This window comes from Onychostruthus taczanowskii, unplaced genomic scaffold, assembly GCF_017590055.1.
Source record: "Onychostruthus taczanowskii isolate IOZ18803 unplaced genomic scaffold, ASM1759005v1 scaffold172, whole genome shotgun sequence".
In the NCBI taxonomy this organism is placed as follows: domain Eukaryota; kingdom Metazoa; phylum Chordata; class Aves; order Passeriformes; family Passeridae; genus Onychostruthus; species Onychostruthus taczanowskii.
The window spans coordinates 553,274-578,520 of record NW_024498929.1 but is presented as its reverse complement, the minus strand read 5'-3'; the positions used below and the strand labels follow the sequence as shown (position 1 = coordinate 578,520).

The window sequence follows — 25,247 nt, the reverse complement described above, 5'->3', positions numbered from 1 at the left end:
AAGGGGAACTTGGGTCTCCCAGCTTTTCCAACCAAATGATTTTGTGACTCCGCAACTACTCCACAACCTCCTTCGGATGGAGGCCGGTGTCACCCGTCTGGGACAAGCAGCAGCAGGATCCTGCTCGTTTCCAAGCACGGCAAGAAGCAGGGAGTTTCACCGTCAGAATCTGGTTTTATTCTGTTTGAACCTCGGCCTTTGCCCTGCAGTTCAAGTCCCGGCTGCTGTTAAAACAAACACTGTTATTTGTACACATTTGTCGGCGTATTTGTGGTTCGTGACGGGCGTTTCACAAGCAGGGTTTACTCTGTTTCGAACAGCAGAAGCCACAACACGAGAGGTGCCCGCGTTCACACCTGCGGCCCAAGCGTTGCTGAGGGAAGCGCGGCGGCGCCGGGCGCTCCCGCAGGCCCCGTTTGCATAGTGAGCGGCGGGCCGGCAGCGTGGCCGTGCTGGCGGGGCGCACACGCGGGGATCGGCCCGGCTCCGCGCTGCTGACGTCCCAGGGGCTCCACCACGGACACGGGTGGGCTCCGTCTCGCGTCCAGCCAGGCTCCCCTCGGGCGCGGGACGAGCTCCTTGCCGGCCTGCCGCCGGACGGCTGGGACACAGGACAGGGCTGTCCTGCCCCAGGGCCAGGAGCCCTGCCCTCGCAGCACTGCTAAAGGCTTGTTTTCTAAAATCTGTGAGAGTCTTTAAGGCTTCGATCTCCCCCTCTGCTTCCACTGAGAAAATACAAAGAAGCGCTTGTTCAAGCTACACTTCATGACTACTGTGCACTGCATGTACAATAGCATTGGAAGAGAAATACTGACAATATAAACAACGTCATACAATCACCTGGCATGATCCCTTTTGGCACTTTTCCTTCATTTATCCCATCGCTGACTCCGAACACGGACCTTCCTGTACGGCTTTTCCCGGGCAGAGGGCTCCAGAGGGTCGGAAAGCAACTTTCTGGGAGTCGGTGGCATCTTTGGCAGACACAGTCCTTCTGTCAGGGAACCAACCCCAGCCCCTCCAGATGAGACATTTCGGGAGGACGCTCCCACGCCTGCGCTGTCCCACAGCCAGCAAGGAATGCCTTCATCCCGGAGGGAAGGCAGCTGAGGCTTACAAAGGACTTTCAGAGAAGTGTGAATAAATACTTGGTTTAATCTCGTGCTGCATCCACCGTTCAGCAGGAGGTATTTTCCTTCTCAGCTGGCATGATTTCTGGCAAAGGTGGTGTCATTCCTGACCTTTACAGGGGAGAGGCTGGGTGCTCCTGCTCTTTTGAGTGTAATTATTTACAATTTTTGTTGTTTTTTTGCAAGCTTACACAAACTTGGAGAGTGTTAAATTAATAAAACATTCATCCCGGCTTTGCATTGCTGCAACCCTTCCACGACACGATTGCGACTGCACATCCAAAGGTCTCCTTGAACGCAGATGCCATGGCCTGTGCGTGATGCCTGGGGAGTTGGGATCTCTGTTTTGGAGGCAGCCAGGGGGTCCCATGAAGCTTTTTTTGGCTGGGAACAAGCTCCAGCCAAGCACTGTCTCCTACACTTCTGCCCGGCTTGGATTTGGGATCAGGAAATTAACGCACAAACCCCTAAACATTTTAAAAATCTTTTCAAAAGAAGGTATTTAAGACACTGGCATAGTGCATTGGGCTGTGAAATCTGTTTTAAGAGGGGAAAGAAAAGATACATTCAGCGTGTAAATTGATTTTTTTTGTGGTGTAAGCGGCCCAGCCCCAGCTGAACCCCCACAAACACCACGAGAAAAAAGGAAACTGTTTAGGGAAGTGTGTTTGGGGCTCCAGGGATGAGCCACAGAAAAGGGGGCCTGTAAAAACAATTCTAAATCTAAATGCACCTGGGAAGTGCATACTGCAGCTCAAAATGTTGGGAAAACCAGCACGGATTCCGAGTTAAAGCTGCGGCTTTCCCTCCTCAGCTCCGAGGGCAGATCCAGGCCATCACTACTTCTCTCTGTGCTGTTCTTCTGGGTCCAGCCAAGGCTCTAATTCCTTAATTTCCTTCTAATTGACAGCTGGACAGAGGAGCAGGCTTTGGTTTGGGTCCAAAGCGCCTGCTTCAAGCAGCAGCTGCCGAGGCTGCGGCGCAGGAGAGGGCCCGGAGTGCCAGGAAGGCAGAGCAGGCCAGGGCTCACCAGCCCCAGGTCCAACCTGAACCATCCAGTAGTTTGTGTGGCAAGGAGATACAGAGATAGAGATATATATTATGGAATCATTGCTATAAGGTTTCTCAAAACAAAAGTGTCGATCTGTTGAAATATAGTATTTAAAATATATAAATTTTACCCAATAAAATATAAGATTTCTTTTTTCTTTTTTTTTTTTCCTGGTTTTTTGTTTCTTTCTAAATCCAGTTCAATTAAGGAAAAAAAGCCTGCCATGGTCCTTGCAGTGAAAAAGAAAACCAGTTCCTGTTTTCTTTTTGACTGTTTAAGATGGAGGGAGGAAATTCAACCATTTTCAGATAGAGGAAATTGGGCAATGCAGTTGTCTTAGATCAGATCTGGCTGTTTATGTGCACTGGCTGCCCTCCCTTCAGAGGATCCATAGGGAAGTTTGCCCCTGCACTGTGCTCATCCCAAGAACAGCCCTGCCACCTGGCACACGGGGGCAGGACAGGTGAAGTCACAGCCCCTGTCCCAGACAAAGGTCCCCACGAGGGTCCCTGTGAATACTCTGCAAGGCAGCTGCCACGGACTGAGCTGGAAGGGTACTTTTTGAGCTACGTTACTGGAAATAATCCATGAAATTAATCCATGGAAGAGGGTTAGAAACACTCAGCCTGCCACATCTGGGCAGAGAACACACGCTGCACCAAGCCCAGGCTCTGAGCCAGCTCTGCTCCAGGCAGCCTCGTGCCTGGAACTTTTTAGTGCATCACTCACCTGAGCTTTCTTAGTGGTGTGAGCTGAAGCCAGGAAGCTGGAGCAGGGGCAGGGCAGCCCTTGGGACAGTTGGGCTCCCGTCCCATCAGCTGCCTGGAGAGCACAGCAATGCCCAGATCTCTCAGGATGCTCCTCTGGGACATGCAAGGACAGGCCTTGGCTGTGCTGAGACTGCTCTCAACTGAGCAAGGGACGTGGCAGCTGGGAGGACGTCCTTCCAGAAACTCCCTGAGCCGTGTTTCCCTTTCTGCAATACTATAGGGAAGAACAGGAAACCCTGCTGGTTTGGAAAAGACATGGACTGGGAGAAAAGCTCCCGGGGTCCCAGTGCTCAGCGTGTGGCTCCAGCTGCTCCACCTGAGCTCTCTCTCCTGTCAGGAACATGAAATTACAAACCCCTATCAGGTTTTTCAGTAAAATCCTTATTTTAAGTCTTTCTTTTCTCTGCATTTGGCTTTCTGCTTCAAGAAAGTGACAAATGATCTGTACTGCTGCTGCAGACAGTGAGATACATTCATTTGGAAGTACTACAGGGAGGCTCTGTTTAGGACTCCCCAGGAGAAATACAGAGCATGGGTAAGAGGCTGACCCCACAACCAGATGCAGCCTGAGGGAGAAAATGGGGCAGGCAGAGAGGAGAAGACTCTCAGACAGTTTCTATGAGCAGAGCTCAGATTTCTCTTGGCAGGTGATGGTCCTCATACCCCACGTTCACAACCCTCCTAGCTGGGGATTCTAGGTGTGTCCAACTGCCTGGGGAGGCCTTGCAGTGTATTCACAGGGACGACAGACAATTCCTTCAGACCCACGGACCAGAGAGGACCGGAGGATTTTTTTTCTCATTCTCTCTCTTTTTTTTTTTAATCTGAAAGGACGCTGGCTTCTCTCTGAACTGGACCTAGAAATGTCTTACCACCATAACGAAAAAACAACTGCATGGGTGAAGTAGGGCAAAAAATAGTTTTCCTATAAGATAATCTGATAAACCTCATCGTCCTCTAGAAAGGCAACATCGTCCAGCAGTGCTACTTGGCACCCAGAGTGCTCTTGGACCGCAGCAGATACCGATCCACACGGACTTTCCGCCTGTCCACCGTCCTGTTCTCGCTGTCGAAAATCCGCTGCAGGTGCAGGGCCAGCCTCCTGTCCTCCTCCTCTTGCTGGAGCTTCTGCTCCACGTCCCGAACCTCCGGAGGCAGGCCCGCCTCCCCTGCCACGTGCCTCAGTCTTTTGACGGAGCCGTTGTGCTCCAGGTGCTTCGTTTTGCAGCGTCGCTTCCGGCCGCGCCGCAGCAGCGGCGGCTGCTCCCCCATGATGTTCTCCACGGAGTTGCAGGTGCTGTTCTGGACGTTGATCAGCTCACTGTTGTTCAGGTACTTCAGCTGCTTTTTCCCCGCTGGCTTGATGGGGACCGCGAGCGTGCTGTTGTCAGGCAGGGATGCGCTGATGCCCATGAGTCTCCTGCTCAGCACTTTCGGGCCCAGGCCGAGACAGGATTTGTCCACGAATGCATTCACCTTTAGGTCAGGGACTTCAGCCACTCGTGTGTTTAGGGAGGTTACACTTGATCTCACATCTGGTTCAGCAGCACCGTCATCAGTGGTTAAGGCCTGCGAACCCCTGTTCTTCTCACTCCCCCTCCCCAGCTTCACTTCACTGACAGAAGGGAAGAAATCCAGCTCAGGGCGAGGCTCTCCTGCTGTGTCAGGGGGAAGGTGATCCTCCTGCGCTTGTGGCTGCTCTTTAGTGCAGCTGCTGGAGTTGGTGAGGTCAGGAACCACAACGTCTTCCCCAGGCTCCGAAGCCAAGGACGTAAGGGTTGCTTTAGAGAGAGTCTTTTTGATCTGACGCTCCTGAAATATCTGCTCCCATTTTTTCAGTATTCTAGGACTGGCCTCATAGGTGGTTGGCTTCTGCAGGCTGCGGTTCAGGTTTCTGGGGGTGGATTTGATGATGAGGGGGCTCAGCACTCTGCCGTCGGGCAGCCTCTTTGGGGGGGTGCACGGGGAGCAGACGATGGGCTTGAAGTGGTTGAGCTCCTCGGAGATGCTGTCGTTGCTCTCGGGGCTGATGGAGCGCTCGGGCCGGTGCAGGGCCGACAGCGAGGACACGGCGCTGAGCAGCAGGCGCCTCTCGGCCGTCAGCTCCGGGGCGGACAGGCAGCGGTGGTTCTGCGCGCACGACAGCACCCCCAGCAGCGGCGGCGAGGCGCCCGGCACCGGCAGCACCTGCAAGGCAAGGTGGCACAGCTGGGAACAGCGCTGGCCTGGAGAGCTGGGAATGGATGGCTGCTGGGCACGGCCGGCCCCGACAGCCTCCGCTGCCCACAGCACCTCCCGCGGCCGAGGAGGGACACGAGCAGCGGACTACGAGCAGCGGTGTCACATTTATTTCAGTCTAAGAGCTGCTCTTGCCACAAGTAACAACCACTCCGATGGCAAAGTGACACAGTCACAGGATGGTTTGGGTGAGGAGTGACTTTAAAGGCCATCTCCTTCCGACCCAAACCATTCTATGATCCTGTGAAGACCAGGCCTTTGTATCTTCTGCAGTATGGAAGTGCCAGTGTACCCTGATGTCAGGAATGCAATGAGTTTTGCTCTGTTTAAACAGCTTTGGAGAGAAAGGGAAAGGAAAAGAGGATTTTCCTAAACTTCTAGAACATTTTTTTTACCTGTCTGGGGATTCAGCCTTGAAAAGAAAATGAATCACAAAACAAAAGCCTGATTAGAATCCTTTCAACTTGCAATTATCCTCCAACGCTACACAAGAACTCTGACACCTGTCTGCTTTTCTATTTAGTAATTCCTAACCCAGCAGGTTTTATTGGGAGCCACAAGGAGGCGATTGGCCCCACGGCGATAACGGGGCCACAAAGCCCATATTTTATATCTCCAGATTACTGGTGCTGTGTAAGCTCAGATAAGAACATTTACACACAGGAACCTGTTTACACACGCTGCCTGTACCTTTGCTTTGGTGGCTGGGGCTGATCTCTGCCTGCTCTTGGATCTCTCCTGAATGGTGTCGTTGCAGCTCCGACTCCTCTCCACCTTGGAGGTTAAATTCCTGAAAAGCAGATGGGTGAGAACAGGAACCTTGGGAACAACCAGCTCAACAGCCCTGGCAGTTGCTAGTTGTGGGAGAGGCACCAGCCTTGGCAGCACCTGGCTGGCAGAGATACTTCCCGTGCCCTCGGGCAAAGGGATCCAGGAATCCTGGATTTGCAGCAGAGTCCTGCTCTGCGCTCAGGGGCCCCGCACTGAAACACGGGCACCTCTGCCCACGGCCCACAGTGAACTGAGGTCAGTGCTGAGGAGGAAGCTGGGGAAACCCCTCTGCTTCTCACCTGGAAACACACCTCGTTATTCAGCTGCTTCCTCTGCCTCAAGCAACAGCCTTCCAGGGAGTTTGCAGCTGATGCTGTCTATCCCTTCAGATCTGTGCTGCAGAAGGGAACCAGCACTCTTGAGCTCATCCTACAGAATTTTGATTTCTGACTAATGGCTTAAATCTACAGGCAATGATTTTTCTCCTTCACGGGATGAACATTAACTTCCAGGTAGGAAGTAATCAGACAGACACCACATTCTACCAATGAGTCTGCTCTAAAATTCCAGAAAAAAATCACTTATTTTAGATTGGAACCACCATTTGAATTGGAGCATGTCAGGTGTGTTTACATCTTTAAGGACATTAAATAAAAGTCTCAGCATCTTACCCTGAAAGGAAAGCAAAGGAGTAAGCACTGGTCTTGGAAACAAAAGCTGACCGATGTGTTTGCTTGCCCTGGAATGGTTCTTCATTCTCGGAGTCCGAGAGACGTTCAGGAAACTGAAGTCAATCAAGGAACAGTTAGCTGACATGCACAACAAAAAGAATAACTTGGAAAATAAAGCTCTTTCTTGCAAAAGTGTTGAAGATCCCCACATCCCCCATTTCTGATTATACTGAGAGGACATAAGGCACAAAAAATACAAAAATAAGCACATAGCTCCTATACATAGCTGTTAGTCATCAAATAAAGGTAACCTATCGATCAAGAAAATGTGGGAAAATTCTACAGTAGAGGTTACTGCAGCGTTGGTTACTCAGCCCCCATGGGTCAGCCTATCAAATGGAAATTTTAAGAGCATTTTCCTGCAGGGCCTCCCAAATGAAATGGGAAACAGGCAGAAGTCAGCATGAAGAATGTGTTGAACTTCAGTTGTACAACTTCACTGCAGAACATCCATGGACAATTATTCACGGAAATGCATGCAAGCCTGAAGACCAAGGATATCCCCAAAGCTGTGGGGATCTGCTGTGTCAGGAAGAGTCACACAGCAGAGGGTAAAAAGGGGGACAGAAACCTCTAGGAGAACATCTGCAGTCAGACCTTGGAAGACAGTTCTCTTTAACAAGGATCTTTATAATCTGCCAGCTCATAGCCTTCATAAACTATTAAAACTCAATCAAGGAATCCTGGAAAGCCAAAGAATGAAAATTTTGATATGTGGGCAGGAAGGAGAAGCATGAGCTCACTTACACAGTCTTGGTTCCCTTTCAGCACTACAGATTCATCTTTTTTCTGCTGTTCCTCCATTCTTCTTTTCCCTACGTCCATGTCATCTAGGATGAACTTGTGAATCAGATCCTCTGATGTCTTTTCTTCTTGCAGTTTCTCTTCTCTCAGCTGGAAATTAGGACAAGAGAGGTAGAGTAGTTATAATTTGAAGTCCTACACTTACAGACTGGAAAGACCAAGACTTTGGTCACATCATTTAATTTTGTGCCTTCATTTCTCTACTGTGGAGCCACCGCCTCTCTCTCACAATAATGTGAAGATTGGTTTGCTTCTATGCCACATTTGTGGCTTATACACAAGAATCATGGATTTTACCTTCTTTGCAAAACAACAAAGGCACCGTGAGGCCCAGGGCTGGACAAAGCCTTCTCTGCCACTGTATTTTCTAAAATAGAGAGACAAAAGCTTTTCTCTACTTGCAGGTGATCACACTACATATAAAAATGTGCAACACCAGTTTCAAGCAAGCTGTGATATTTCAGTTTTAGCCTCCCAATGGTCTGACGTGTGGCACACACAATTTGGCAGACACACAAGCAGCAACATCTAAAATAAAAGGTGAGATGCAGCAATTCCCACGTTGAAAGCCACAGGAGAGATGACATCCCACTGTTTCACCAGTGTGTTGGGATGGAGGGGATATCCAGAGAGGCCACCTTTCCCCTGACAGCTGACCCCAAAGCAAAGGCTCAAAGCTTGAATTCAGCTTCAAACAGGGAAAGCCAGGATCTGGGACACAAGGTACACGGACTCTGATGGGCTGCCTGTCCTGCTGCACTGTTCTCCTCACCTAAGGAATCAAACTCCCCTTTTCCGCCAGGTTGTTTTGGATATTTTTTTCAGACTTGCTGTCAAAACCAACAAGACCCCTTTTCTCCTCCTTTCCACTACCTTTTCCTGAGGAACAGGCTTGGCACCATCTGATTGTCCCTGCCCAGGGGAACCAGGTTCTCCCTCTGTCACCCAGCCATTTTCCCAGCTTGTGTCTTGCCTCTTCCTCAACTTAGACACAGCCTAGGAATAGTCTACATCTATCTGTACACAGAACAGATCCTCCCTCCTTCCTCCATCCACCCTCCATGCAGAAGTTACCCAGACCTTTGACTGACACCTCTTTGTCCTGCTCATGAATCACAGCACCAGGAATTCATATCCCTGGGCTTTTCCTCATATTTTGGCATAGGCATCTCAGGTGCTTAAGAAGCTCCCTAACTCAAAAAGGCAGCAACAACTTCTTCCAAAAATATTTAGTGTTTTTCTTCCCTGCTGGAGGAAGGCAAAACCTCAGAAGTGTGGACATAAGGATTACAAAGAAAACAGAGTTCACGAGGCATTACAGGAAAAGCACATTGTGATTTTCAAATTGGCAAAGACCCAAATCCTACCGAATCCAAGCTGCCAGAGATGAGGAAGAGAGAAACAAGGAGGAAAACAAGGAAGAAAAAAGGCAGAAACCAGGAAAAACTCCACTGTTTGGCTGATTGTGGGTGTTCAGCAAATATCTTCAAAGACCGGTTTGACTCCTTGCTTAGCGTTGTTTTAAGATGTATCTTTAAATTCCTCATCTATTAATAATCTCAGGCAATAACTACAACAGTGCCTGACTAACAGAGATGGTGACCACATGATGCAGACATGATGAATAGTCTGCTCTAAGTCAACAGCATCTCTGCCTTTTTTGAAGCATCTGAAAAACAAATTCACACCAAGATTTATCACAAAGGTTTTTTGTTTTTTTTTTTTGGCTGGCTGAAATACCACCCAGCACTCGTGTCCCTCCTATATTTTTCATGTGGAAGAAAGTTATATGGAAAAATTCACTTTTCTGGCTAAATTATAAAATCGAAAGACACAAGAATATGTAACAACACACAGGAATATTTAAGGATTTTGGGAAAATCCATGGCACAATTAATGTGAGGTGACAAGCCAAGCTTTGCTGATAGTGAAGTCAAAAAGGCAACAACAGGATCCTAATCCTAATTAATAGAATACAAAAAAGAATTTCGCTCCAGAATTAAGCAAAATCAAACTCTAATGATAAAATCTGTAATAATTTCAAAAATAATAATCTGAAGTAGCCTTAATGTAAATTGTCTCCCAGAGGATTTCCTTCCAGACATGGCAATGCTGTGCTGAGACAGGAGGGCAAGAAAGCGAAACAAGGTAGTGTGAAACATGTACCCTGGGAGAAGGACCTCACTTTATCTAGCAGCATCTCTGAAATACTGGCTGCAGGACCAACTGCTGCTGTGAACAGCACAGTTATCAGAAAATGCATTTTAGTCCTTTTGGATACTGCAGCTGCAGGGGGAAAAAAATGCTGTACAAGCAACCGACAATTGTTCACTCAGAACCACCATCCCTGACACTAACATTTAATTCCTAAAGTCTGGCAAACTCACGTTTGGTATCGTCTCTTCCCTGCAGGAACTGTCCAGGTCTGCTGCCTCCCTCGCCTGCTCCGTCTGCCCTGGCTCTGGGAGCTGCATGTCAGCACATGCCTCAGGTAGGAGTTTCCCTCCCACTCCGTGTGCTCACAAGCACTTGCTTGTGGTAGACAGAAAGACAGCTGGACAGGGTGAGTTGGGGTTTGAGTGCACAGAAATGACAGCCTCCTCTGGAAAAACATAAAATGCAAGAGCTCCAAGGGCAGCGAAGAGGAAAACCCAATCTTGCTGTCCTGCACAGACAGCAAAGATCTACCTCATTGTGAAAGCCAGTTGAGAAAATGAAGCTATGAGATAATCCACGTCAAATAAAATCTCTTCAGTACGTAATTACGGTACCACTTTGTTTTCAACTGCAAAAAGCGTGGAAGCAAGTCAAGAGTTCAGATAGGTAAAACAACTCACAGCTGGGAGATTAAAAAGGTCTGGAAATGCTCCTGTCCCTTCCTCAGCAGGAAAGCCCAGGTTATCCCCATTCCACAGGCAGGGAAGCTGGGATGAAACCCAGTGTCTCGAGACAGGGAAGGAAATCAAATCATATACTAGCTTAGATTCCCAAACCTGAGTCCTCCCTGACTCAGAAATTCAGAGATACCAAGAATCCTTGATAAGCAGCAACAGGGACAATTTTCAGATCACCTTCCCTACAACTTCCTGACCGGAGGGCAGAGCCAGGTGAGAGTCAGTCTCTCATCCCAGGTAAGAAGTGACAGGACAAGAAGTAAGTTTAGGTTATTCCAGGGTAAATTCCTTCCCTTAAAGGACAGCCAGTCATTGGCACAGCCTGCAGGGCAGTGGTGGAGTCCCCATTCCTGCAGGGATTTAAAAGCCGTGTGGATGTGGCATGGGGAGACATGGGACAGGGGTGGCCTTGGCAGTGCTGGGGGAACAGCTGGACTCCATCTCAGAGGGCTTTTCCCATCTAAACGACTCTGTGATTCTGTTCTGATGCTGTGAATAAGGAAACAGCGTGGCTGCATCATCAGTTGTCATTTTACCAGCCAAATCTCACTGCCATTTCCTCTCAGGTGACGATTCACAGAATCTCCTCCCACACGGCTCTTTCAGCTGAGCTTCACAAAAACCAAGTTGAAGCTGGCAGGGGGAAGAAACCCATCTCCCATCTGGTGAAGGCAGCAGGCTGAACAAGACAAAAACATGCCCAAGTGCTAGAAACATGGTAAAGAATTTCCTTCTGACTGGAAGGGAAGGGAGAAAGGTTGGCACTGGACTGGATGTGGTATCTTTTTGCTGAAGTTGAGCTGTAGATGTAAGAACCTTTCCAGCTGCAGCCTGACCATGCTGCAAATGTGCTTCCTTAAATTTGATGGAGAATTGCTGCCAAAAATGCCACCAGTCCCACGACTTTGCACACAAAGTGTCCCTGCCTTCCTGGCAAGGCACCTCAACTGAGAGGAGTTTGCAATTCCTACAATCAGTTACTGAAAGTCAGCCAGAGCTACCTTAGTAACCTGCAGTGACAGTGCCCATCAGTGTCACTGCTAACTCCATACATGGAGAAGCAGCAGGGAAGACCCTTCCATGCTTTTTGACTGTCTCCTCACACACATGTGTTTCCCAGACTAGTTATCTACCTGAAATATCACCTATTTTCCTACTCAGACAAGGCTGTTCTTCTAACTCAATCAGCATCCCAGCCCTTTTAAAACTTGTTGAGATCTACAAGTGAAAACCCAAAGAAAATTATTCAACAATGAAAAACCCCTCAGGTTCCTTTTACCTGGCAGGTAAAATAATCAGCGAGCAGCTGGACCCATCTCAAGGGAAAACAAGATCACAAAGATCAAAAATCTAAAAAATATTTTCATGGGCTTTAATTACAAACCAGCTGAAAAGCCTTTTTTTTTTTTTTTGTCTTTAAAAGACATTTTATTCTTGGCTAAAAATAAATAGAAAACTCTAGTTTGGAATAGTTTGTTTTTGAGGAGAAGGATGTTAGAAGGAGATACCTTGTGCTGCAAAAGCTTTTATGGAATTACATCCATAACCAAACAGTCACTCCAAAGAAGGTACATTTCCATCTTCTGGAAGGCAGGCTAAGATAGTAAAATTTGGCTTCTACATGCTCAATTACAGCCGTTTCCTGAACTGGCTGAACAGTATAAAGAGAATAAATGACCTTTGTTACAGAACAGGAAAAAAGAGCCCTTCAGGTTTCCCTACAGGTAGGATGGCATTCCTGCAGGAAATCCAAGTTGTTCTGGAAGAAAAAACACAATTGCCCAAAATACTGACCTTCCTTAGCTGGCTTTCATATTCTTCTCGGAGTTCTCCTGTTTTGCTTAACTTAATGGGTGCTCTGAATATAAAGTCTGGAAAGAAAAGACAAAAGAAAGGAAATATTTTTTAGTGGAGGATAACTGGTGCTGGCCATTATTTCCCAAAAAAGAGTGAGATCTCCACAGGCTGCACAAGAGCTTCTGCAGCACTTTTTCAACCCCAGATGTTTATATTCTGCTATTGCTATCACAGCTCTGTTTAACACAGAAACATCAGGAGGAGGATGGCCAAGCAATCCCACTTTGCACTTCCCGAGTTTCCTTTGAGATTCTCAAGAGTCCTTGACAAGCAAGTTAAGCAATCAGGGAGCACTGGGAGGATGTAAACAGAGGGGTGAAGGAACAGCTCGGGGATGTCACAGGGAATCTGAGTCCCAGGAACAAACCCAGGCTTCAGGCACAGGGAATCTGAGTCCCAGGAGCAAAGGCAGGATTCAGGCACTGGGAATCTGAGTCCCAGGAACAAACCCAGGCTTCAGGCACTGGGAATCTGAATTCCAGGAGCAAAGGCAGGATTCAGGCACTGGGAATCTGAGTCCCGGGAACAAGTGGAGGCTTGGGCTTTAATTACAAACCAGCTGAAAAGCCAAGGCAGGATTCAGGCACAGGGAATCTGAGTCCCAGGAGCAAAGGCAGGATTCAGGCACAGGGAATCTGAATCCCAGGAGCAAAGGCAGGATTCAGGCACAGGGAATCTGAGTCCCGGGAACAAACCCAGGCTTCAGGCACTGGGAATCTGAGTCCCAGGAGCAAAGGCAGGCTTCAGGTGCCTGCTGCAGGCAGACAGCCCAGGCCCACAGGCTGCCAGCATTCACACCCCGCATTCACAGCCCTGCCCCTGTGCCGCTCCAGAGGATCGGAACGCTCCCTGTTTGCTCGGGAATGCCTCCTCCTCATGCCTTGCAGCGCCTGCACTGCTGTCCCACGGATCCCGAGCGAGCCCAGCCTTTCCCCCGCTTGCAGGGCACACCCCACATCAGGGTCTGGGCGGGCAGGATGCTCTGCCTGGCAGAGTTCCCTGTCCTGCTCCCACCTCCTTCCTTTCCCCTGGGGAAGTCAGAAACCAAAAGCATACTGGCACACAGTTACAGCTCAACTTCCACCCCTGGAGTCTCTTACTCCCAAAGGAGTCCTTTGCTTGTATCGCCCTCAAAGCTCCCTCCCACTTCCGTGCAGTGCAAGTCTGGGCGAGTTGCACTTCAGCTGGAGGAGCCTGGAGGCAAAAGGGAACAACCAGAACAAAACAACAACCCCTGGACAACCATCCTGGCTCAATCCATGTCAGTATTCCAGGCAGGGTGCAGCACAGCTCGTCATCCCAAAGTGCTACGGTCAGGATGGAGCAGGTTTGAGCAAGGAGGAAACATCAGGGGTAATTCCTTTCCCCACCCTGCTAAAATTAAAGGATATAAACCAGCAGCTCCACCGCAGGTTTTCACAGAATCCCAAGATTATTTAGGCTGGGAAAGACATGTGAAACCACTGATCCCAATCTTGACCAATCCCACCTTGTCATCCCGCCCAGAGCACTGAGTGTCCCATCCAGCTGTCCTTTGGACACCTCCAGGGATGGGGACTGCACCACCTCCCTAGGCAACGCCTGATCACCCTTCCAGTGAAGAAATTCCTCCTGCTTCCCAAAGGGAACGTCCCTTGGCACAGCTTGGGGCTGTTTCCTCTTGTCCTGTCCCTGTTCCCTGGGAGCAGAGCCCAAAGCCCCCTCCCCAGCTGTCCCCTCCTGTCAGGGAAGTGTGGAGAGCCACAAGGACCCCCCTGAGCCTCCTTCCCAGGCTGAGCCCCCTCACAGAACCTCCCTTTTGTTCTATCTGGCTCCAAAGGAAAGGTACATGAGGGGTGGGTGGATCCAACGCCCAGTGACCAGCTGCCGGGCAAAACAGCTGCTATTTCCTCGTACTCACGCCTGCAGGAGCCAGCCTTGTTTCTAAAGGACAGCATCCCACGTGTCCCTACACATGTGATCAAAATCCCAAGAGATGCTGATGCTGGGGAGGCCAGGCTGCATTCCCTGCTCCTGCAACCAGCCACGCTGGAAACCTTCCACCGGCTTCCCAAAATGTTTTTTTTCAATTGTGTCCTTGAGCGGTTCCAGCTCTTTGTGCACTTTATCAAGCTGAAATTTCCACGGAGACAGTCCCAAGAGCAGCAGCAATCTGTAACTCGCCTGCAGCAAACTTCAATTACTCCTCAATGTTTAAGGCTTGTCTCCAGAGCTCAAAAGGTGGAGTTTTCCCCTCCAGGGCACAAGCTAACCCAAGGGAAACACGCAGCAGGAAAGAGGAGCCACATCAACTCTCTCATTTCTCACTTGGGTTCAGCAAGCCAGAGGAAATTTTAAATAATGCAGTAACATTTATGTCTGAGTTGTCGTGGTTGAGCTAAAGGGATCCAACACCAGGTGGAGGCAACTTTATCAACAGTATCTTTATGCACCAGCTTGTCTATTTTACAGAGGGGTCAAAGAGAGATAAGCTCCCAAATTTCCAACTCTGCACAGAAGAGATGAAAACAAAAATGTATGCAATGATGTACATCTGCATTCCACAGAACTCCAGAATGGGTCAGGCTGGCAGGGACTACTGTGGGTCACCTGGTGCCACCTCCCTGCTCAAGCAGGGCCACCCCAGAGCACGGGACTGTGCTGGAATATCTCCAGTGAGGGAGACTCCACAATCTCTCTGGGCAGCCTGTTCAGTGCTTGGTCACTGCACAGGAAATGTGTCCAGGTGGAACTTTCTGGGCTCAGGCTCTGCCTGTGGCTCTGGGGCCATTGCTGGGCCTGGAGCAGAGCCTGGGCCCTGCTCTGACCTCCGCACACAGGGACAGCAGGGACACCTAGGGTGAGGCCCCTCTCTGCTGGGTTCCTCTCCAGGCTGAGCTCTGCCTGTGGCTCTGGGGCCATTGCTGGGCCTGGAGCAGAGCCTGGGCCCGGGACACACTGGGACACACAGGGACAGCAGGGACACCTAGGCTGAGGCCCCTCTCAGCTGGGCTCCTTCCAGGCTGAGCAGCCCCAGCTCCCTCAGTCTCTCCTGGGCACGGGGATGCTCCAGGCCCTTGCTCCTCCAGGAGCTCCTGTCCCTGCTGTGCTGAGGAGCCAGAGCTGAGCACAGCACCCAGAGGTGCCTCCAGGGCTGGGCACAGGGGCAGCATCCCCTCTGCTGACAGGGCAGAGGGGGGCTGCACCCAAGGATGCTGCTGTTGGCACAGAACCATTCCAAGTGGGACCAGACCAGTCCTTGCACTGGGAGGAAGATGAGGTGATGAGAGCATCCCCTGTCTTTCTCTGGCACACCTCCCCGTGCCAGTTCTGGACCAGGACAGGTCCAGGACAAGGCTGCTCAGCTGGTTCAATGTGTGCCGCAGCCTAGGACAACAACAAAGCAGGCAAAACCATGGAAGAAAAGGCTTTTTACTTGATTTTGCAGCAAATCTCCTGCCTGCCCTTCCTCTCGAGTGATCTGTGGGTCAGCAGAAGCGGTTCCTGAACGAAGCTGACTCTGAAGGGCTGCTGGGAGGGCTGCTGCTGGGATGCTCCTTCCTTCCCAGCCCTGCGAGAGCACTGAAACACTCGTGGTGGCAGATCAAACCTGGCATCCTGCTTCTTTATGCTGGCAGCCAAGAGTTGCATCCTATTGTGCTCAGTCTTGGAAAAAACAACTGATTTCTGCACTATTTGAGAGGACAAAAGATCTTCTAATTATTTAACACTGGTTTTCTTTGTAAGAGGCATCTGACTTGCAGCCTCCATCCCCCTGAGGGATCCATCCTTTCCACAGCAGCTCAGACGTGTGTCTCACGCACCATCTCCGTGGGGCCGCACTCCTGACCAGCACAGTTTATATTTACTGGCACAAGGTTCAGAAACCTCCCTCTGGTGAATTCAGCAGCATGGGCTGACTGAAAGTAAAGCTGAACCCGATCCAGAACCCTTTGGTTCCCTGTCTGTCCTTCAGAGGCTCCTGGGTTCTGCCCAGCTGATGCCATCAGGCAAGTGCCAGCTCTGCCACCAGCAGCAGCGAGTGCCCCTCGCCCCCAGCTTCCATGGAAACTTCCAGCAGGCTCTGCAGCTTCCGTTTCCCTCGAGGTTTTCACTACTTTTCCTTTTAACTCCTGGCAGTTAACACTTGCAGCTGAAGATGAAATTTTAAATGTTTTCAAAACATTTAAGAAGTTAGGAATTTTCTGACCCTGGCACAGGTGTTAGCACTACTCAGCTGGAAATTTTTTTTTCCAAGAGTTAATGATCCACTGCCATGCTTCTCATACTGACCACTGGGGCTAGCTTTGAGTCTGCTCCTAATCACTCTCTTCATTAATGGCTGGAATGGCAGATTAAAAATAATTTAAATACTGTGGAGTACTGGAGAGAGGACAATGAGGAAAGAGATGGAGGTGCAAGTCCTCTGAAAGCCTCATGGCACAGTAACTGCCCCAGAGTGCCACCCTCTCCTATCTTCCTAGGAAATCTTAAATTTAACTCATCCCACCAGCAATAAAACACCACGACAAGGAGGAAAAAAGGAATGGTGTCAGTTTTAACCAGTTTGATGTGGGGAGCAAAGCACTGCTTTTCCCAAGACAGGGAAAGGCTTCTTTGGGATTGCCACTTCCAAACTTTTAGCACTGTGGTCTTGAGACAAAAAAACAACTGGTGACAGGCTACAGAACAACAGAAACGACAGGAACTGAAGGAATCACCAGGAAATGCTCAAGAACTAGACTGGTTTGGTCCAGTGGGGAAAGGGGAAAACCGCTGCCAAAAAAGGACTGGGAGGAAGGAGGGGGAAGTCATTTTACAAGTCTGGCAAAAACACACCAACCCTCCTGCACGAGCGTCACTTAGTGATTGTTGTGCACTGCTACTGGGCAGAGGGGAAACAAGAGAAATCTGATTCTCTGAAATGGGAATGTACTTATTTTCTCACAAAGCGGGCTGAGCACCTCGCTGCAAACATATCCTGTTCCTTCTCCTTGGCCAGCTGAATCCTCAAACACACGCCCGCAGTCTCCAAGCCTCCCATCTGCTGCTCCTCTCTGCCTTCCAAGAATTTCACCAAGCAACTGCTGTGATATCAGAAACCTCACTCAGCAAAGCACTGCAGGCAGTGAGCTTTAGCTCCACGTCTGGCCTGGCAGCAGCACCACGGCGCCTTCCCAGGTGCTCTGTGGAACCTGGAGATGCCCAGGGAGAGGATGTGGGACCACCTGCATCCTTCTGGAGCAGCAGCTGGGGCCAGGCTGAAGGCAGCAGGGCAGCTCCCAGGGAATCAGATGCCCAGGAGCTCTCAGGGAAACCCAGCTCATGCCAAGACACAACACGGGCAGCGAGCATGTATCCCTGCTGATTTCTGTCCAGTGCTGTTTGACAAGTGTCGTGACAAGGACTTTGGCTTCACACCTATTTGGTCACTAGTGCAGAATCCCCAGCCTCAGGCAGGGTCTGAGGGCTCCTTCAGCCCACTACCATGGGAGAATCCCAAAGGAATAACGAAAACTGGGACATGACACCACGATTAATGAGCTGGTTTAAGCTGGAATAATCAACATGTGTCAAGTGGTCATATCGAGTAGTTTTAAAGATTTTGCACATTTTAAGTGATTTAATTAAATACCTGAGCTTAATCGGTGTTTGGTAACAGAACCACACAATAACTGAGGTTGGCAAAGACCCTTCTGCTCGAGCAGGGTCAGCAGGAACAGGCTGCCCAGGCCCATGTCCAATTGGGTTTTGACTCTCTCTGAGGATGGAAACTCCACAAACACTCTGAGCAGCTCGTGCCAGTGCTTGGTCACCCTCAGAGCAAAAGGTATTTTTCTTAAGGCCTGTGAAACTTGACGTGTTTCAGTTTGTGTCCTTTGCCTTCTGTCCTGGCACTGGGCACCACTGGGATGAGCTGGGCTCTGCTGCCCTCGCTGCCCTCTCTCAAGGGCCTACAGACACTGATAAATATATAAATATATATATACATTACATGTCCATTGATAAGGCCACGGTGACCAGGAGAGGTTCATGAGGCTTGGCAGAAAGCAAATGTGACCCATCCCTTCAGACAGGGCAAGGAGGAGGAATGGCAGGGTCAGCCCCTCCTTGGCTCCTGGGAAGCAGCTGTTCCTGGAAACCACTTCTAAACAAGGACAAAGTGTTTGGGAGGTAGGCTGCTGGATTTAAGGAAGGGAAAGCAGGCTTAACCAATGTCTTCCATGGTGAGATGGCTGGCCCAGTGGAGGAGCACAGAGCAGCAGATGTTGGAAGGGACTGTACAGATCATCTCATTCCACTCCTGCCATGGGCCTTCCACTGCCCCAGGTGCTCCCAGCCCCAATATCCAGGCCGGCCTTGGCACTGCCAGGGATCCAGGGGCAGCCACAGCTGCTCTGGGCACCCTGTGCCAGGGCCTCAGCACCCTCACAGGGAAGATCTTCATCCCAATAACCCATCTAAACCTGGTGGGAAGCCATTCCCCTTTGTCCCACACACATCTCACACAGCCCAGGACAAGCAGAGAATTAAAATTAATTCTACTTTAAAAAGCCCAGCTCAGACAGTGCACAGGCATTCCTGCAGCATGGCTGGACACTCTCATCCAAGGAGTCCTCTGAAGCATGACTGACACCACTGCCCTGGAGCAGAGATTGATTCCAGGAGTTCCCACTGTCCCCCCTCCGGAGGAACCTCGGGAGCTTCAGCTCAGCTCCCCCTGGGCAGCCCATCTGTTCATGGATTCAGCAAATCCTGCTGTGGAAGCCTCCTAAATCTCCTTCCAGGTTAGTGGGGTTAGCTCAAACCACCAATTTGAGCTGTTTAAGCTCATCCTGCCAATTCTTCCCACAGCCAATTAGAGGGTGCTGACACAAGCAGGGAGCGGGAGACCAGAAACACGCTGGGAAAGGAACGGGTTGGGCTACAAGGATGTTTATCTGAGGCTTAAATCCTTGTTGGCTCCGCAGGGCTCCCCTCAGCACTGCTGCAACCCCTCTCCAGCCAGCAGATCCCAGCGCACCCCGAGTTCCGACAGCAGCAAGGTGAGCATCTCCAGCAGCTCCCACCAGGAAAGAGCAATGCCACTGCCTCACACCAGGATTTATTTTCAAGGGAACACAGGGAGCAGTTTTCTAGGAGTTGAGAAGGCATCTGGCTCTGGAGGCAGGGAGCAAACGTGCACTAAAAGCCACGAACACAGGGAAGATGGACTTTTTTTATGTCAACAAGCGACCAGGACTTCCCATGGTGCAAAACCCTTCCTGTCTTGACGCAGTACAAACCTGCCCAGCTCCTGGCAGCACTGTTGGAACCGTCCACTGTTGGGCCAAGATTATCGCAAAAACACCCGAGGAAGTGGGGAAACACCCCCGCGGCCGGCATCCCCTGGGGGGGACGGTGCTCTCCGTCCCCTCGGGGCACCTCCCGATGCCCCAAGCAGAGGGCTCGGCCCCAGGACCCCTCCCCGCACGACCGGGGCTGAGCCCCCGCGAACTCATCGCACCCCGGGCACAGGCCCCGCCCCCGGGCACAGGCCCCGCCCCCCGGGCTGAGCTCATCGCGCCTCCCGCCCGCCGGCCCCGCCCCCCGGGCTGAGCCCCCGCGAACTCACNCCCCCCCCGCCCCTCCCGGTCCAGGATGGGGGGGGCGCAGGTGCCGCCGCCGCCGCCGCCGCCGCACCTTGCTCCGGCGGCCGCTGCTCCCCGCCCGCTGCTCCGGCGGCCGTGCTGGCTGCGGGCTCGGCCTGCTGCCGCCGGGCCCGTGTGGAGAGGCGGCTGCGGCACAGCGGGCAGCAGAGGCCCGGGCCCTGCAGGCAGCGCTGGAAGCAGGCGAGGCAGAGCGAGTGGCGGCAGGGCGGCGTCACGGCCTCCACCAGCGCCTGCCGGCACACCGGGCACTCGGCCACCGACAGCACCACCGCGTCCTGCTGCTCCTCGGCCGCGGGCCGGCCCCGCCGCCGCCGCCCCCGCACCGCGGCCCGGCCGCCGGCACCCGCCGCCGCCGCCGCCATCTTCCCACACTTTGAAGGGCCGCGGCGGCCACGCCCATCCCGCATAATTCATGAGGGGACGCCCCGCGCGCGGCATAGTAATGAGCGCGCGCCGGCCACGCCCGCTCATGAATATTCATCGCCGCGGCAGGCGGCAGCGCCCCCCCGCGCGGCCCCGCTCCCGCTCGGGACGGGACGGGCTGGGCACCCGCTTGTTGGGGATAAATCATGGAACCGCAGATGGGCGGGGGTGGAAGGACCCTGCGGACCGTCCAGTGCCGCCCCTGCCATGGCAGGGACACCTTCCACCGCGCCAGGCTGCTCCAAACCCTGGCCAGCCTGGCCTGGGGCACTGCCAGGGATCCAAGCCCTGGGCACCCTGTGCCAGGGCTTTTCCACCCTCACAGGGAACAACTCCCCCTGCCAGGGATCCATGGCAGCAACACCTGCTCTGGGCACCTGTGCCAGGGCTTTTCCATCCTCACAGGGAACAACTCCTAATTCTCAGTATCCCACCCATCCCTCTGGCAGTGGGAGCCATTCCCTGTGTCCTGTCCCTCCATCCCTTGTCCCCAGTCCCTCTCCAGCTCCCCTGGAGCCCTTCAAGCTCTCGCAGGTGTCCCCCGGTGAACACCCCCAGCTCTGCCCGCCGTGGTCACAGCGGGTGGCTGGTCCCTCTGTCCTTATCCCGAGCCAGGAGCCTTTGCTCAGTGCTCCCTCCGCTGTCCAGCTGAGGAGGGGCTGCCGGAGCAGCTTGGGTGGGTACCCGGCGTCCAGCCAGAGATAAACCACCATGGACGGTGACTCAGAGCGAGCCAGAGCAGGCAGAGCCTCTGCACCAGTTGCTATGGAAATCTCTTGCACTTCTCTTCTGCTTCTCATCTCTTTACTGGGGCACCAAACCAATCTGTATTTTCATCATATTTTAGCACCCTCTCTGATGAAGCTCAGAACGAAGCACCCTCTCAGCTACACCGGGCTGGCAGAAGCGAAAATGTGGCTGCAGAGACAGAGGTGAAGCCTACACCTTTGAGCCTCCCTGAGCATGCTCCTCTCTCCTTGGCTGGAGAGAGGAAGGGCTGACCCGTGCCCAGGAAACAGCCTGTGCACGAGTGCCAGGAGCTTGCTGGGGGATATCACTAACTCCCCATCTCACCCACACTTCTATCTTTAGTTGTCTCTGGCTGTTGAATGACTAAAAGGATTACCAGCATGTGGATCCCTGCTGCTGCGGGCTCCATGAAATGCCAGCTGACAGAGAAGTTGCTTCTCACGAAACAAAAACCTCGCACTGACTTCATTAAATGAAGGATGGCAGCGGTTTGGGACTGGCCCGAGTCCAGCAGTTTGTGTCTGTCCCGCAGGCGCTGCTGCTGCTGCTGGCCACAGTCAGAGGGAGTGAGCTATTCCCGAGCTCCCCACAAAGCTGCTGCTCCCGGGATCAGCCTGGACCGGGAGCTGGGAGCGGGGCAGCCCTCGGGGAGGGACAGAGAACGTGGGAGCAGGAGACCCTTCCCCACCAAAGCTACCTGCAGGACAAAGAGCTGTGCAGAGCTCTGCAGAGTCCCAGGCACGCTGCATTTGGGAAAGGATCTCTGCCAGCTGTGCTCCTAAATCGCTGCTGCACATCCAGCTGCCCTGGACACAACTCGGCTTCTGTGTCTCCAGCTTGTCTTCCAGCCCAAAGCCCCACAAGGGGCAATGTTTTTACACGGCCGGAGGGCAGGATTGAGTGGAATACTGGGAATATTTAACAACAAGAGTCATAAAGAAATGGCCCAGGGTGCCCAGGGAAGCTGTGGCAGCCCCTGGATCCCTGGAGGGACCTGGAGCAGCCCGGGGCAGGGGCAGGTGTCCCTGCCCAGGCAGGGGTGGCACTGCGGGGGCTCTGAGGCTCCTTTGCCCGAACCCCCCGTGGTTGTGCAGCTGGGACGTGTGGAGCTCAGGGCTGGCCTGCAGAGGGAATCCTAAGCCCGTGCAAGGCTCCAGCCTCAAATCCTGCCGTCCCCAGCCAAAACCTCAGCCTGGCTGGCCTGCAGAGGGAATCCTAAGCCCGTGCAAGGCTCCAGCCTCAAATCCTGCCTCAGCCCTGCCCAGCCTGTCAGGGAAGGTTTCCCTGCTGCTCACCTCTCCCGAGGAGCTGGCAGGGCTTTGCCACCGCCGTTTCTCTTCCCGGTGCTCCCAGAGAAGATGCTGCCCACCGTCCATGGGGTGCAGGTGGGATGGGTCGTGATGCACAGGAGATACAGACAGCCCAAGGACCTCTGCTCTCCCATTTCTCCTCTCTCTTCTTCCCCCTTGCTTATTCAGCCTTTCTTCACCCCTGCCTCTTGCCTGGTTGCTGATCTCCATGCCTGGAGCAGAATCTCTTACCACTGTCCTCTCTGTGTCACTGGTTTGCACAGATTACAGACTATTTATTTGGGTTTGTGCTCGGCAACGTGCTCAGACTCTTAAAAAAAAGGACCAGGTTTCCCATTCCAGGCTGGACTAGGTGCTTCCATCAGTAAATTATCTTCTTAAGCCTCACTGCTCGATTTAGCTCTACTCTGTGGAATATGGCAGAGAAAATAATTCCATTTTGTGCCCAGCTGACATAGCTTGGACTTCTGGCAGCCTGACGTGGGGTGCAGTGACTCCTCCTCAAATGCAGGCCAGAGATGAAGGACATGGTCACTAGCCATAAAGAACAGTGGAGGGAGACTATGGAATTAGAGCAGGAATCCCTCCTGTGCTTTAGGCAGCCCCACCTGCCCTCCTGCTGGCCGCAGTTCCCACGTGGCTGTCACGGTTTTGCTCAGGGTGCCTCTCATGCCACAGCCCGTGGTTCAAAAGAGCAGCACAGTGAAGTCCTGGGAGGCGTTTTCCCTGGTGATGATGAGAGGAGGTTGGTGCCAGCCCGAGGGTGAGGCTGGCCACGGGCTGTGAGCGGGCTCTGCGGGGCTCCCTGCAGGGTGAAGGACGATCCATCCTGGATAACAGCGTGGTTAGCAGCTGCCTGGCCAGCATCCCGGCCTGTCCCAGCTCTGGGGGCAGCAGGAGCAGGGCGGTGCCTGTCCCTGTGCTGGAACCCAGGGTGAATTCCGGGCCCCTCACTCCCAGGAGCTCAGCGGCTCCTCCGTTCCCGGACAGGACTCACTCCCGCAGCCCAATCCCTTCAGAGCAGAGTCCTGCAGTTCCCAGCGCCACTGCCTGCAGCTGACATCCCTCTCATGTGCCTTTCTCCTGGCCCACGCTGGATCAAATGCCAGGGACGCAGGGCTGCACACTTCCAAGGAAAGGCGCAGTGTGCAGCCAGCTCCTGCAGCCTGCAGCCTGGCCAGCTCACTCCAGCCACAACCCTGGCAAGGTGGGAACGCTATTGCAGCCCTGTTTACTCAGCGATTTGTAGGAGATTCTGTTTTCATTCTCACTAAAAAATAAAAAATAGAAAAAAAACCCCGTGAATTGTCTTGTCCTCTTGATTGCCCACAAAACATAAAGTGAGTTTGACCTAAAGACTCGAGAACCAGAAGACAAACAGAACACACCCATGTTTTACTATCTGCAGGCCAATGCCATGGTTTTTGGAGCCTGATTCATGATCACAGATGGATTGATGTTGGCAGTATTGAACTGTCAGACAGATTCCTTCACAGATGAAGATAAAGAGCCTTGGTTTTGCCAAAGGGTGAATGTATTCTTTATGAGACCCAACAGGGATGTAACACAGCACCTTGCTCCTGACAAGGCTGGCCTTTATTTCCTGGGTCTGCACTTAGGACAGGCCTGAACTTTCCCATAAGTTCCAGCCCTGATGTGGGGCCAGGATCTACAGTCCTGGATTCAGCTGTTGCTGCTGCAGCAGAGGCACAAAATAACTCCATTGACTTGGACCTTGTGTCCCCATTTTTCTCAGCCCTTTCATAACTTGCCCACAGAGTTGTGCTACAAATGGGCTTTTCAAGTCAGCCCAGAGCAAGGGAAGAGCTGGGAGAGGAGGCAGCAGCTTTTCCTGGTGGGAGCTGGAAGGAGCCTGCTGTTTACCCAAACCCCTTTAAACATCATCAGGGCAGCGTGAGGGGAAAATAGAGGAGCATTGCTAGAAAAACTTGCAGAGAGTGGAAATGAGTGGAGCAGGGAAAAAGGGGAAGTGGCTTTAGGTGGTGATAACTTTAATCTCTGGGTCCAACAGCAGCAGAACCTGGAGCTGCTGGAGAGAGCCCAGAGGAGGCTCCAGGGCTGGAGCCAGGCTGGGAGAGCTGGGGGTGCTCACCTGGAGAGGAGAAGGCTCCAGGGAGAGCTCAGAGCCCTTGCAGGGCCTGAAGGGGCTCCAGGAGAGCTGGAGAGGGACTGGGGACAAGGCATGGAGGGACAGGACACAGGGAATGGCTCCCACTGCCAGAGGGCAGGGATGGACATAGGGAAGAAAATCTTCCTTATGAGAAGAATTCCCACTTATGGCTGGCCCTGGAATGTGGCAGCACAGCTTGTGCTCTCTGTGGGGGTCAGTGCCAGATGATGAGCAGAGTGTCCCTGGATTCTGGGCTCCTGTATCCCCAGAGTTCCTGGGGATTCCTTCAGCAGAATCCCACTCATCATTCCCAGGGGAGGGCACCGAGTGGTAAAATTGTTGTTGGAGCTGGTAAAGAACAGATTGTGGCCATCCCTGCAGATGTCTCAGCCCTGCCCTCTGCTCTGCACACTGGGCTGTGCTCTTGGAGGGTCACAGGTATTCCTGGGGGGGACAGTCAAGGTGGGGTGAAGATTCCCCTGCTTTTCATCCCTGGGATTCAGTGCTTCCCCCTTCCTTCCCAGGATATATGTCCAGCCCATGTGGGCACAGAAATGTCTCTTGATTTCTTTTGTTTGCAGCTTAAAGAGAAAATAACAAAGCTGGTGATTTAGAGGGATATTAAAATCTTCCTTATTACAAAGATTTCCCTCATATCCAGCTCCAGGAACAGGCACCTGCAAGCATGGTTTGGTACAGGGGCAAGTGCTGGCACCTGGGGTAGACTTGGAGACAGGCAAAATCAGGAGATGCATG

The 25,247-nt window shown here is 52.2% G+C and overlaps 2 protein-coding genes across 2 annotated transcripts in view; one reads left to right on the top strand and one right to left on the bottom strand.

The window, feature by feature from the left end:
- Window positions 1-154: 154 nt before the first annotated feature.
- RNF169 (ring finger protein 169) lies at window positions 155-20,239 on the bottom strand. The gene is made up of 6 exons (XM_041400130.1): window positions 19,909-20,239; window positions 12,184-12,260; window positions 7,439-7,585; window positions 6,632-6,744; window positions 5,880-5,979; window positions 155-5,138 (listed from the first exon to the last, which is right to left on the bottom strand). The coding sequence occupies exons 1-6, from the start codon at window positions 20,237-20,239 to the stop codon at window positions 3,936-3,938; spliced, it is 1,971 nt and encodes a 656-aa protein (XP_041256064.1). The 3' UTR covers window positions 155-3,935.
- A 772-nt stretch (window positions 20,240-21,011) lies between these two features.
- The window catches only part of CHRDL2 (chordin like 2), a 30,503-nt gene continuing 26,267 nt past the window's right edge, over window positions 21,012-25,247 (top strand). Inside the window, exon 1 of the mRNA XM_041400143.1 lies at window positions 21,012-21,018. Coding sequence (XP_041256077.1) covers window positions 21,012-21,018 — 7 coding nt within the window. The remainder of the gene's footprint in view (window positions 21,019-25,247) is intronic.